Raw genomic sequence first — 14,218 nt, 5'->3', positions numbered from 1 at the left:
ATATCCATGTGACGTTTACTTCCTCCCTCAAGACTTCCTTCTCTTGACCTTTAACCAGGTCAAAATCCATTCCTAACCCACACCCTTTCAGACTAGAATGGGGTCATCTAAAACAGGCTTTCTGCTTCTTCAATTACAAAACATTCATTATTTACACAGGAGAGATACATAGCCAACATTTTGCTGCTGATTCAATTATACAGCAATCTACTGCTGAGACAACTCAGGCAGTTTAGAAAGGTATTTTATTCCCCCTTAAAATACAGCTTGTTTTTTTTTAATGGCATACTGCTCCTGAAACAGAGCCTAAAACTACATCAGTATATCCTTTTATCCACTTTCATAAAACCTGAGAAACAGAGGATGGATTTTTATAAGCTCTTTAGATATCGACTTTAATTAGGTGGAAATTACAGATCACTTAATAAACTCTACACAATTAGAAGAGCTACAATGAAAAATCTGAACAAACAAGCAAGCTGATTTCAGATCAGTCCCAACAGTGATAAATGTCATTATTTCTCTTAAATTTTAATGTTTAGACAATGTTTAAACACATGCATATTTGCTAGAAATGCCAGTTGGAGAGGGGTAAAAAAGTAGGCATAAGTGTAATATTAAAGATTATGGTACACATATTGCAAATGCTTTTGCACAGGTTCCCTGTAGCGTTTGTGTGAGAATTTGTTTGAGAATGGAGAATATGTTTGCATTTCACAGCCCATAAAACAACAACCCTTAGGGAACGTGTGAAGCGCAAGCTGCAATTTTTAATTTGCAAGATTCTCTTCAGCAGAGAGTATTTCCATGCAACTGAATCTACTGTGTCTTAAAACTCTGTAATTCTGGTTTAGAATTCCATGGACCAATTCTTCAGCAGGTAATGTGATCTGTTTTAGAGTAGATCAGGGTCCTGAAACACTCTCCACAATTGATCAGCTGTAAAAGCACTCAAAGGCACAAAGACAAGGAATAGCAAAATTTATAGATATATAACAAAATTAATACTGTATGACTAATAAGTGTAGAACTGCAAATATTTTACAGATCTTTTGGTCTTTCTCAAATATACGAATTACAAATATTAATGCTAAACGCAGTTTAACAAACTGGACATTATTATTGATAACACAGTAGCAGATGCATTAAGTTTGGCTTAAATACAATTATTAATGGCACTACTTATTATTAATGAACGATGAACTTCAGCATTAATAAACCATAGGTAATGCTAAAAAAGCAATTCAATACCTTTGTAACACAAATTTATCACACTGAATCCTTCCAGTTTAGTAATATTGCCTAATTTAATTTGGTCTTCAGTCTTTTTGCACATGGTTCTTAAGTCTATTAACATGTTACTTTTTTTTAATTTCCCACACTTAAAACGTATTAATGCTGCTGTTCATGCTTTAATATTACCTATAGCGATTTTTTTTGTAATGTGCGTTTGTTAAAAAGGACAGATCATATAATCAGCAGTGCTCCACATCAGCTGCTGTTGCGTTTGGCCCCGTGTACGTCCACCACACGAGAACCAGGGGACATAATGGCTCTGAATAGGTCCAGCAGCACTGTGTGCCATGGGGTACAGTGTTTCGGCGTTTCAGTTCAGTGTCATGGCGGACCATCACTGCTTGCTAGGAGGCCGAGTGGAAAATGCTCCAGATGTTTCAAGCATAGTCTTTCTGCGAGCGGTCTCCTTAGCCACGTTATGATTCAACCTCCGCAAACGCTCCTGCGACGAAGAACAGGAGAGGAAGAAATAACGGTGCAAGAACTAAAATAAGAGCCTTGTTATGCTACAAATATACTACGCTCTTCCAAATTACTAATTTTTGATACTCCAACACACCTGAACCTGCTCATGAAGAGTGATAATTAGGTGGGTGGTAAATAAAACTATATCTGTTCCACACACAAGAATGAATCTTGGCACGAGTCACTTACTTGAGCATTCTGCAGTATGTTGTTGACCAGAACCACTCTGCGCCTTGCATTTAGCAGTTTCTTAACATAGGGATCTAAATCAAGGGCCACCTTCTGGTGTTCATTAATTCTACATAACTCTGAAATTAAATGTGCACAGAGAATAAACAAATAACTATATTAGTATTATGAACACAAATAATTCAAATAACTGTATCATTAGCCAGGCAAATGTTGTTACTAGGAAGTATGACGATGCACATTACCTGCTGCCAAATTGTCAATATGTTCTCTAAGTTCCACTTGACTCTCCCTGTGATAATAATGAAATAGGTTAGACTTATATAGTGCCTTTCATGTTACTGAAGATGGGATAGAAAGAGAACTTTAAAGATTCAGAAATGCTTCAGTGCCTAGTTATCACACAAATACATACAATAACTACTCAAAAACAAACAAAGGTGAACAAAGATAATGCCAGCATACTTACAGTACCAGTCAAATGATTGGATACACCTACTCTCTGTTCATTTTTACCATTTTAAAACACAAGTAGTTAGCCGGACTTCCTCTTTACACCAGTGAGATAATATGAAACACACATCACCACCACAATAACACGGGATACTAAACGTGAACCTCCTCCTCAGCCAAGCAGTCATTAGTTTTCCTGAAATGAACTTGTCATTATTGCGATTTATTGACAGTCAGGTAGATCTAGGCTTTTGGGTGCAGGATGACTTTGTCATGTTTCCATCTGAATAACAATAGATACTTTAAAAAGACAGGAATGTGAATTATTCTTGGGTTATATTTCCAGCTTTGGATTACCAAACAGTTGCACCAAACATTTTAAAGTTGTTAAGAGCTCCAATGACCTCACCCAAGTCAAGGGCAGATCGTTCCTGGAGCATTATGCATCATTCAATACCTGCTCCTCATGTCATAGACTGCTCATTATAGCCTGCACACACATGACCGTACATTCATTTAATTCTGAGCTATATATAGTTGCCACCTTCAACAGAATATATAGGAATATGTAATGTGGCCCTTCAAAAAGGATTAAAGCATGATGCCCCTGATCAAAATACATACCCCATAGCATGTATTCTCAACTGACAATGAACAGGTAAATAAAGAAATCATTAGCTAAACTAATAAATATATTTAATTAATCAAAGCAATTTAAACATCATGTAATGCAACATGAGTCAAATCTGCTTATTAAAAACTAATACAAGTTTATGTAATAATTAAATGATGAAGAAATGAATGAAACATAAAGTGATGGGCCCACACCACTGGTAAGAGGTTTTTGAAGAACTGAATAGACATTACCATAAAAAAATGGAATTATGAACAGTGAAATCAAAGGTAAGTGGTTTTCTATGCATATTTGATTTCCCTGTATAGCTATTTACGGAGCGTAGCTGAGCCCACCTTAACATTGAAGACATTAAGGTCTAAAAAAATAAAGAAGAAATATAGGTTACTCTGCTAATCAAGTTAGGTTTTTGTAATACAAAACGTATTTAACGAGTGGCATTGCTAACTATATTAAATTATCTAACTAACCATCTGTATAAAGATAGTTAGCACCATAGCCAGTTAATTAACTTTGTTATAGGTAATGTTGACCAAGGTTGGGGAGAGAGATAAACACACTGGAAAATCATGTGACTGAGATGCGCCAACATGTCCTACCTAGCTCGTGGGCTTGCAAGTTAAAACAAACCAAAGTGAGAGCATTTATTTACCTCACTGAATGAACATGTAGGTCAAGCTGCTGCACTGCTGGTTTCAATAACTGAAGGAGACCTTCTGCAATCGCATCTTTCCCTGAAGGGGTTTCTGCGACAGCAGGCGCCGCCATCTTGCCTGTCTTGTGCGGGTACCAAGTTCTCGCGATAATTGATACAAACGCGAGAACGCGTCTTCAAAGTGGGCGGAGTCACGAGCCTCCATTTTCCTGCTCACCGGTATTTGCCCCATTTTGTGATAAATGGAAAGATTGTTGTGGTTTTTCTTAGCGCAGCAGCTTTGTGTATACAGGCAGTCGACCTCAATAAGAAGTGAACTAAGGCAGTTAGGTAGGTTAATTAGTTAATTGCGAGGAAACATGTTAGTTGCTTTTGTGTCAATGACCGTTTAAACGTTATCTAGGCAGCCACCAAATTTGCACCCTTAAATGAAGTAACTACGTTTGTTCCACCTCTGATATTTGACATATATGTCTAACTAGGTCTGGTCTGGAGAGATCAGACCGGGCTGCTCACTCACCATCAGTGATGCACTCATGTAGTGTTGGTTTTGTGGAAGGTGACCCCTAATATCAGGACACAGAACCGTGGGGTCGTCCTTAAATGAAAGGACTGTTTGGGAAACATGCACTGTACATGATTCCTCAATTTTCATGTTCTGTTGCTTTCATTAGCTACCACCCTTCATTTTGGAAAGTCTTCTGCACCATCACAAACACAAAAAAAGAAAATTGATAACTAAACCTAGTTGCAGTCTGCTGCTTAGATTCGTCAGTTTGTTGGAGGTTCAATTTAAGGGTCATTAAATTATTTTTGAAACTGGTGTATCGTACTGAGTAATGTTTTGGACAGGAGTGTGGAAAATGCTGAAATGTAGAATGCTTTAAAAAAGTGTTAATGGTTTCATTTTCAATAAAATGCTAAATGAACAATAATATTAAATCAGAATTTATTGTGAATATGACCTGTTTGTTATAATTGGTTAATGATCACTTTTATGTATAGGTTGAAACTGGAACAGAAGTAGTTGGGTAGGAGGCTTAAAACTGGGTGAGGAACAGCCAAACTCTGCCACAGAGGTGAGGTTGTGGAAGACCATTTCATGTTACAGGTCATACATCATGGCAAAAATGAGCGCAGCAACAAGAGACAACATAGTTATCCTGCATCAGTGAGGTCTCTCCCAGGCAAAGATTTCAAAGCAGACTGGGGTTTCAAGATGTGCTGTACAAGCTCTTTTGAAGAAGCATAAAAAACGGTGACGGTGAAGACCGTAGATGCTGTGGTCGGCCACAGAAACTTAATGCAGCAGATGAAATATGCATCATGCTTACTTCCTTTCAAAATCAGAACATGTCAAGTAGTGCCATCAGCTTGGAACTGGCAGAATGCATCTGGCTGAATGCTAGCACAAACAACAACAATTTTGTATATACTTTATATACCCAACCCAAAGTCGCTTTATCATTAACACAGAGATAGGCTTTTACATTCAGTCACATGGCAGCGAAAAGTAGCAGCAAACTGTGTACAGTGTACTCTCAACTGGAAGTGTCAGCCACCTGGGGGAGTGAATCAGGTGCAGGGAGGGGAGAGGATAACTCCCAGGACAGACCGCCATCCACCACTGGACATGAAGATACACAATAATTCACACAAACTCAAGACAACTGATTATTAGACATGTAGACACACACACCAGGATGAGCATGATTCTGTATCCTCACAGAATTTTATATAGGTGTTCAGGGGCGTACCACCGTACCACCTGGGCCTTATGCACAAACAGTGCCCACGGGATGGGTGTCATTATTAAAAATTACATGTGTGGTCAACGAAATGTTTTATTAAAAATGAATTCTAATGTAACTTTAACATACCTTGTGTTATAAACAAGGCTTATGTCGATGTCAAGCCAAATGTCACTAGCTAAATATGTTTGTGTTATCTAATAAAATAAAAAATAAATAAATAGCAAGCTAACAATGTAACGTTGACCTATGCAACCAAAGTAAAAGAGCTCTCGATGTAAATACACTGACACAATCATGCTAACTAGCTTGAGAGTTACACCAAACAGGCGGAAATGACTACATTTATTTACCTCCCTGAAATCACATGCACTGTTAATTTCGATAACTGAATTAAACCTGTAATTGCGTCTTTCCCTGATGCGCTTTCTACAACAGGCGCTGCCATCTTGTTACGCCATTATAAGTTCTCGCGATATGTGATTCTCTTACGTCACAGTCTCGTCTTCATCAGAGTGGGCGGAGTCAAACCCGCCATTTTCCTATCGCCGCTGTTTTCCCCATTTTGTGATGAATGAGAGGAGTGACTGTTAGGGCAGCAGCTTTGTGTACATAGGTATAGAACCGCCAGGCTTCTGCTGAATATAATTTATTCTGTTTAAAAGTCTTTAATATATTACCAAAAGAGGGGCTACAAGACGTCAATTTCAACAAGAAGTCGGTTAAGTCGTGAATGTGTAGATCGAACAGTTAGCTAGCACGTTAGCTACTCCTGCGTCCACGACCGTTTAACGTTGACGAGTCCGCCACAAACAACAACACAGTAAGTAGTTTAATTTGTCCCCCCACACCGTCATATCTGTCCTGAAAAAAACATGTCTCGTTATCTAGGTACTGACATAAGTTATATCTAACGATATTTGCTGTGTAATTAGCCACGTTAGCTTGACAAAGTCGTTTCGTTACTTGTGGGACAAGATAAAATGGTCTAATTGGTGAAGAGATATGACGGAAGCTTCTGGTACAGCTAGATTTAATATATACTTTTGTATTATTTTAACCTCTGCGTATGTATGTCAATTAGTAACTATATTTTGCCAAGTGATTGATTTAGATGAAACATTAGCAAGATGGCGAGGAAAACCTAGCTATGTTAACTAGCTATCTAAGCAAGGCATCTGGCGAGTTAGAGTTGTCCTTTATAAAACCCTGTCACTATCACTAGCTATCTATGTAGTCAGCAGCTCGACTGCGTTAGGTATTTTTTCTAAATATATTATTTTTATAAGTATTTTTATTGGATTGGATGTTTAGTTTTTTCCCTAATATTTTTTTTTCCTGCAGGAGTAAGCCAGCAAGCCTGAAGAAAAATGAGTTCACCCTCTACTCAAAAAGTCGTGCTGAAAAGCACCACCAAGGTGTCGCTGAATGAGCGGTGAGGATCCACGCATCCTGACAGCATTATCTCAAGCCCGGGGGGAGCAAACATGCAGAGATACTTAAGGCATGAAGCAGAAAGCCGTGTTCTGTGGAGGTCAATGAGGGGGAGAGACCAGACCAGGCACGGACGCGATAATGCGCACCGAGCGTGTGTGCTGCTCACTCAACACGGCATCAGTGATACACTCATGTAATATTGGTTTTGTGGAAGGTGACCGCTAATATCAGGACACAGAACCGTGGGGTCTCGCTGGTCCTCTTGTGTAAGCAGTGCACACCCCGAGGTGAGAATGTTGGTAATGGTGGTGAGGTAAGCAACCTGCACTTGAATGCACGGCAGAAGAACACGCCCAAATATGGGAGTGAAGAGATTAAGACAGCGGATAGTGGGCGTGTCCGAGCACACCATCCTCCATGTTTCTTGCCCTCTCTCAAACTCTCTCGCTCAGATGTATCTCTTTCTTTTCATCTCACTGTATCTTCTCTTGCTCTTCTAAATAAGGCGCCCAGTCCATGCCTGGACGTGACCGGTCCCCCCACATACCCTCCACCGTGAGCATCACAGGAGCAGTGTGCAGGGTCACGGTCTGGGTTGTAAGTGGCTGGGTTGCCAGACACCCCTCCAGCCCTGGACCGCCTTCCCCTGTGTGGGCCAAACCCGATGATGCCACACCAGGGTGATAGGGGTCTGTAAGAGGCATTTTCTCTGAAAAAAAACCACTCATTTTGTTTCTCCTCTTTACCACCAGCTCTGTCTTCTGCTTTTCTCCTTTGTTGTTTTTGTTCAGTTCTGCTTAAACTGCTGAAGTGTTGGGGTGTCTTCTGATTTTACCAAGAGAGGGTATGAGAGCCCAAAAAAAAAGCATTCACTGAATTGCTGCAGGTTACACTGTGGCTGCGTCCATGGTGTGTGAAGTGATTTGATTTGGAAACCTCCTTTCCTGGTTATCCCCTTCTCCCTGTCTTCCTCCTCTCCCACCCTTTCTCTTTCTCCTCCTGTCTCTCTCCTTCCTGCACCTCGGGTTCCCTTCCCCAAGCTTCACTAACATGATGAAGAACAAGCAGCCGACCGCCGTTAGCATCAGAGCCACCATGCAGCAGCAACACATGGCCAGTGCTCGCAACCGCCGCCTCGCCCAGCAGATGGAGAACAGGCCCTCTGTGCAGGCCGCCCTGCAGCACAAACAGGTGAGGGGGGGAGCAATTATTTTTATAGTCGAATAATCACCGATTAATTTTTATGATTAGTCGACTAATCGGATATGTTAAATTAATATAAAACATACAGCTTATCACACTAGAATGCAGCTGCTATTATATAACCATCATTAGATGTCAGCTATATGCTAAATAAAAACAATTAAAATCATATTTTCATTAAACATTTAATGAAATATGCAGCTTGTTTTTAGATCTTTCTTTCATTTGTCTCTGGCATCAAACTTGGCTACATTTAAATCAAATTAGGTAGGTACCTGAAACTAAGGAATTATTCACAAAAATAATGTTTTGGTCTCACTGACGTTACAGAAAACACATGAATGTGTGCTACGGCTAATGAAACAAATCTCCATCGCTCCAAGTTAACGTTCTGTTTATGCAAATTTTAGCAGCTAACTAAAATTTACATTTTCACGATCAGCCACAACGTGCTTCCTTTTCAGGAGCTTGTGCATCGTGGTTGTGCTGCCGTGGAAGGATAGTTATGCCTTGCAGATAGTTTCTCTTCCATTTTCTTAAAGCGATCCCACACTTGAGTTCTCTAGCCGGGTAGCCATGATTCCAGACCCTGTCTGTATAATGTTCTGGGATGTCGTCCACTGTCTACCCCGGTTTCCGCATGTGCGTCAAGGACAGAAAGGCAGACGCAACAGTGGAAACTGTCGTAGCAGTTTGGAGAGAGAAAAAAACACACAAAAAATGACGCATCGACTATTAAATTAGTCGTTGACGTAATCGTGACTAGTCGACTAATCATGGCAGCCCTAGTTGAAACGCAGGTTAAATTACTTGTAATTCAGAAGGAATGCCAAAGCTAAAGAAATGAGGGAGCGGTACACAGCGCTTCCCTGGGTCGTGCACTGAATACAGATTAATGTGGTTGCAGTAATCAACTTTGAATCATATTTTGGTGGAGCACATGTGCAAATTGCCTTGTTTGCAGTGTGTAGGTTATAGTAATGGTTTTAGCTGGCTGTGTTTTGTCATCAGAGCCTGAAGCAGCGGCTTGGGAAGAGCAACATTCAGGCCCGGCTGGGGCGGCCCATCGGCCCGTTGATGCGGGGGGGTGTGGGAGGACGTGGCTTTGCTGTGGGAGGACTGCGTGGAGCTACACGGGGCCTGAGGAGCAGAGGAAGAGGTGGTGTCATGAGAGGAGCATTGGCTCTTAGAGGTGGGCAGCGTTTCAGTCTGATTTGATCAGTAATACTGTCTCATGGTGTACCGTCTTGGACTGTTATGTGTTTTACACTGTTAAAAAATGTATTTTATTTGGGTGTCAACTGATTGTGTTAATCTGATTTGGACAGGTGTTTATGAACTCGGGTGTATTTGTAATTACATAAAGATACACTTTCCATCTTTTTTATCAGTGTTGGGTTCACTCTAGTTGAAATGCTACTTTCCATCTGAATGTGCATAAAGTCTTATTTAAATCAGTGTTTCTCAGTAGATCGTGGGCATGTCTGCTCCCTTTGCTGATTGCTTTCAATACTCATTCCATCTGAGTTAAGTGTCCAAGAGCTGTGTGTCCCAGGAAAGTCCTTGAGCACCAGTCCACACCAGTTCAGCTCAGTCATGGCCCTTAGAATACCAATAATACTATCCAAGGGGCAGTTTTGTTCTGGCTTATACGGTCATGCTGTACGGTCACATTAAGGGTCACAGTTTTATGTATCATTAGAATTTTAGATATTTGTTCCAAGAACAAGCTTGCTTATCTCAACATTATGGTACACGTTGTCATAATGTTGCTATCAGCACATGGCTGTGAATGTTTTTCTTTGGAAACCATGATAAAAATTATTTTTTGTAATTTTATTGGGAACATTTGGACCAGATCTTATTGAAAGTATCGGTTTGAATGAATACTTGCTGTCCTTCCTGAGTATGGCACATGATAAAATAGTTTCATGTCATTATCATTAATTTACTACTTTATCTGATTCTGTGCTGATGGCCAGCAGTTGTTACTTTTTTGTACCAGTGAGTGGGGGGGGGGGGGGGGGGGTGGGTTTGGGGGCTTGTATTGAACAGAGGTGTATAAACCAGGTTCAGAAAGTAAAAGTCCTCACCAGGATTTTGCTCAGGCTTCCTGGATTGTGTTGATTCCACTCATTTTACCTGGATTGCACTAATGAGAATCTAGCTTGAGCAAATTCCTGGTGAGTACTTTTACTTTCTGAACCTGGATTATACACCTCTGGTATTGAAGTTCTATTTGAAGTGGTGTTTTGAGCTTTAGCCATGTTTGCAGGTGCGGGGCCCCTGAGGGGCAGAGGGGCTGCTGGCCGCATGGGTCTACGGCGGGGCATGAGGCAGAGGGGCGGAGTCACTGGGAGAGGAGCGCTTCTGGCTGGACGAGGAGTGGGACGTGGAGCACCAGGACTACGAGGTCAGGCATTGTGGGAAATAACCATGGTTGTTTTTAAAGTCCTGCTGATTTAGTCCCAGTTGTCGTGAAAATTATTAGCTCTTTCATGAAATGGAAGAAGACGGCTTTTCCAAGGAAATTACCAGCACCAATAGTTTTTAGAATTGCTTCCTAAAGAATGGAGAGACAGTATTTTTGGAATTGAAACAAGAAAGAAACAAAAATGATGATACCCCTGACAATTAATAGTCAGTAGTGCAATCTAAATGACCTAAAACTAGCAACTGCTAGGCCTGTCGCGATAATTACATTATCGACGTATCGTACGATAATTTTTTAAGCCGCGATCATTTTTGCCGATAATTAACCATTGGTTTTCTGCTCAAATTTGTTTACATGAGAATAAACCGCAACTACGCTAGATTTCAATAACGTCAATAACAGTGCCTCCACGCACACAGGTGGAGATGTGTTAGCTCACGAACGTATTCGAGGCTAATAGGACTCAAAATAATTCGCTTTTTATCACATTATTTAATGGTTGTTTATTATAGTGACCGTAGCGCGCAACTCCGCTCACCTTGCGCGAACCTCCCGAACGGTGAAAGCGTTGTTGTTCAAAACGATATGTGGTAGTATAAAGAAACACCCCCCAAAAAAAAGGGAAAGGAACATTTATCTGATTAATTTTAATGTTGCTTTGTGTTTCAGGTTTGAAAAGTGCTGGAATTTAGGCTAAAGTACTTGAAAATGCTTGAAATTGTAACTACTTGGTTTCACAACAAATATCTATCTGACTAAACAGTTCTCTTGTATTACGTTAAGAGCCTCTTGTAATTCCAGGACGAAACATGAGAGAACGTGAAGACGTTAAGATTGGGCGTTTTGAAAATAAACAACCATTAAATAATGTGATAAAAAAGTGAACTGTTTCGAATCATTTTGAGTATATGTATAAATATTTAACTTAATTAAGTTTAACATGCTGGGAAATATTGAAATGGACCTTTAAAGTGACGTACAAATGCTTTAATTCCATGAATTAAACTCCGCATACTCCGAATATGAACCCTGCAAACATGACTTTGTTCATGGCTCTGCGGTGCGCGCGCGAAGTTACAAAATTCGAGGGGTGCACGACCTCCCGAATCGACAGTGCGCTAGGCCACATCGATTACATAATTTTCGCCGCGCAGACCCTCGCTCAGCTCGCGATGCGTCAAGTTTAAACCAGGCTTAAACCAGCCTTAACTCGCTATATAGCCAAAGAGACGCTGCCGTTAAATACAGTCAAAAAGAAAACATTTATAAACATGCTGCAAAGATTTGACATGCAGTATGAACTGCCAAAGAAAACCTATATCTCCAAAACTGCCATTCCAACCTTATATAATGAAGTCATGCGTTCTGAAGGAGATTAAAGACATCTCATTTTACTCTGCCACTACAGATATGTGGTCAAGCTCAAATATGACCCCATACATGAGCTTTACAATACATTACATTACTGCAAACTGGTGTAATTGTATTATTATGCTACTATATTATTATTGTGGCACATTGTCTTAAAGCTCCTTTGGGGAGCCCAGAAGCAAGAAATTTTATAATGGCACTTAAAAATGACAATTTTATTGTTTATCGCAATAATTTCTGGGACAATATATCGTTCTGAAAATTGTTATCGTGACAGGCCTAGCAACTGCCTTTTACTAAGGATCTAGACTAGGTCAGTTTGTCTCTTGAAGGAAAATTCTTCTGACTCATCCAGATTACATGGTTTTTGGGCATGGACCATAATCTTAAACTCCCACCATAGAGTAGGATTGAGATTTTGACTTGAGGGCAGCATATTTCTTCCCAACATCTTTCAGAATGTCAACATGAGCTTTCCCTTGAACCCACACTAGGTCTGCACCTGAAGCAGCTAAACCACCTCACAGCGTCATGATCGTATCACCTTGTTTTATTTGATAACTGTTTTGGGGGTTGAAGGCCTCTGTCTTCTTTTGCCAAAGCAATGTCCCCATGCCTGAACATCTTAAGTTTAGTCTCGTCTGGCCAAAGGACTGGGTTGAATGGGTTAGGCCAAAGAAATGCCTGTCAATCATGTTTTCAGTGGTAATAGTGTGAGTAATGCCTCTGCCACGTCTTCAGTGGTAATTGATTGCACAAGTCAAGTCAGATGGGTTTCTGTGTGGTTTGAAAGCTAAGATGTTCAACAAAGGGTTACATTTTCAAAAAAAAGTGACTCATTTTTACCACACATTTTCAATTACTTGTTAAATAACCTTTTTTTAATGTTCCAAATTGTTCCAGTGGGAGAGTGACGCACTGATGTTTTATTCTGTTTTAAGAATGATGTTAAAAATTAGGAAAATTGCATAACCTAGGGAGGTGATGCTTTTACTTTATATTATGTAGTGCATGTATCTCTGTGAAAGTGGATTGCTCAGAGATGTGACGCTAAGCTTTGTGTGTGGAATGTGGCTCACTTTTCTATAGTGAAGTGGTTTCAGGGTGGAACTGAACCAGACGGACAGGAAAAAAAAATGTGTACATAACATTTAACATGTAGCAGGTGCCCTTTAAAGCAACCTGCATATTTATCAGTATGACTCTGCACTCCCTGGGAAGCAAACCCTTGATGTTGGTGTTACTAGCAAGCTCTATGCATCAGTTCCTATGGATAAACATAAAATGCTTTCATACTGACCATATAACGGTGTGATCAAACGATATATATCCACTCCAGCAATAAATATTTATCATTTTTCTTGTGTACAGCCTAACAAAGTGAGCTTGTCTTTCAGGGCGTGGAGGTCTGCGTGGTCGTGGGGGCTTCCTTGGGCGGGGCCGTGGGCGGGGCAGAGGCAGAGGAACCGGCCGTCCTGTTGTGACGAGGGAGCAACTGGACAATCAGCTGGATGCCTATATGTCAAAGACCAAAGGCCATCTGGACGCGGAGCTGGACGCGTACATGGCTCAGGCAGACCCTGAGAGTATGGAGTGATCGCGGCAGCGCTCGGGGACCCGCAGGCTCATGGACTGATGCGTTTTATTCTGTCAGTCATCCCAAACGGACAAGCGTAACAGTCACAGGCTTTTTCTCCTGAATGTCCAACATTATCCCGCTGACATTTGGGCGGAAAAGTTTCCACAAGGGTACTTAGTGAGAGATTTGTATACACAATCATACGTTAAGCTCTGCTGCATCTGTTCGACAGCAAAGAGCAGGTAAAATGAAGCCTAATACAGAAACAGCCTTGGAGCAAACCTTTGGTAGAAATGTTGATTGTAGTGGGGAGGGCTTTCTCTAAAGTGGATATTAAGCTTGTGTGCTCTGTAGGTGAGCTTATCCTGTCTTGTAAACAAGATATACTTTGCAGAGCTGAGATTTTACAAACCCCCAACAGACTCTGTATACCACTATCCCTTTTGCACAACACAGCTCTTGAATTGTTTAACAGGACTTTGAGGATTAGTGAAATCTCCACAGTTTTGTCTTGGCACAGGCTGTCCCTGAATAAAATGTCCTACAGATTTTCCCCCTGTTTTATTAGAATGGTATGTTCTTGAAGTAAACGACAGAATTTTTATTTGGGATTATTAAAACTTTGTTTATTTTATGTTAAAGAAATGTGAAATGCAGATTATCCAGAAGTCTTCAAATATCCTGAACCCTCCTTCCGTTTTTACTATTATGGCTTTTAATAAATCTTGGTCTGGATGGACCATAAACATTG

General features: G+C 40.5%; 2 protein-coding genes across 3 annotated transcripts; one reads left to right on the top strand and one right to left on the bottom strand.

The window, feature by feature from the left end:
• Positions 1 to 227: 227 nt before the first annotated feature.
• snapin (SNAP associated protein) lies at positions 228 to 3,847 on the bottom strand. The gene is made up of 4 exons (XM_077008190.1): positions 3,690 to 3,847; positions 2,196 to 2,242; positions 1,951 to 2,069; positions 228 to 1,738 (listed from the first exon to the last, which is right to left on the bottom strand). The coding sequence occupies exons 1-4, from the start codon at positions 3,803 to 3,805 to the stop codon at positions 1,631 to 1,633; spliced, it is 390 nt and encodes a 129-aa protein (XP_076864305.1). The 5' UTR covers positions 3,806 to 3,847; the 3' UTR covers positions 228 to 1,630.
• Positions 3,848 to 3,968: 121 nt separating this feature from the next.
• Positions 3,969 to 14,218, top strand: chtopa (chromatin target of PRMT1a). Of its 2 annotated transcripts, XM_077008189.1 has the most exons (7): positions 3,969 to 4,022; positions 4,698 to 4,771; positions 6,788 to 6,878; positions 7,921 to 8,071; positions 9,095 to 9,275; positions 10,359 to 10,496; positions 13,286 to 14,218. In XM_077008189.1, exons 3-7 carry the CDS (start codon positions 6,814 to 6,816, stop codon positions 13,483 to 13,485), a joined length of 735 nt encoding a protein of 244 aa, XP_076864304.1. In that variant the 5' UTR covers positions 3,969 to 4,022; positions 4,698 to 4,771; positions 6,788 to 6,813; the 3' UTR covers positions 13,486 to 14,218. The 2 variants fall into 2 exon arrangements, with proteins under 2 accessions (XP_076864304.1, XP_076864303.1); XM_077008188.1 differs by lacking the exons at positions 3,969 to 4,022; positions 4,698 to 4,771 and adding an exon at positions 5,969 to 6,266.

The sequence above is a fragment of the Brachyhypopomus gauderio genome, chromosome 6, assembly GCF_052324685.1.
Source record: "Brachyhypopomus gauderio isolate BG-103 chromosome 6, BGAUD_0.2, whole genome shotgun sequence".
In the NCBI taxonomy this organism is placed as follows: Eukaryota; Metazoa; Chordata; class Actinopteri; order Gymnotiformes; family Hypopomidae; genus Brachyhypopomus; species Brachyhypopomus gauderio.
Note: the sequence above shows the minus strand (reverse complement) of the source record. Positions and strands in the feature narration are given on the sequence as shown.

What these genes read in the sequence shown, in the direction of transcription:
- snapin (XM_077008190.1), bottom strand. Translation starts at nt 3,805, where the DNA reads ATGGCGGCGCCTGCTGTCGCAGAAACCCCTTCAGGGAAAGATGCGATT. An exon ending in CTACATGTTCATTCAGTGAG is followed by an intron (nt 2,243 to 3,689) that starts GTAAATAAATGC and finishes TTATTATCACAG; the next exon opens with GGAGAGTCAAGTGGAACTTA. An exon ending in ACATACTGCAGAATGCTCAA is followed by an intron (nt 1,739 to 1,950) that starts GTAAGTGACTCG and finishes TCTTCGTCGCAG; the next exon opens with GAGCGTTTGCGGAGGTTGAA.
- chtopa (XM_077008189.1), top strand. Translation starts at nt 6,814, where the DNA reads ATGAGTTCACCCTCTACTCAAAAAGTCGTGCTGAAAAGCACCACCAAG. An exon ending in AAGGTGTCGCTGAATGAGCG is followed by an intron (nt 6,879 to 7,920) that starts GTGAGGATCCAC and finishes CCCTTCCCCAAG; the next exon opens with CTTCACTAACATGATGAAGA. An exon ending in TGGAGCACCAGGACTACGAG is followed by an intron (nt 10,497 to 13,285) that starts GTCAGGCATTGT and finishes CTTGTCTTTCAG; the next exon opens with GGCGTGGAGGTCTGCGTGGT.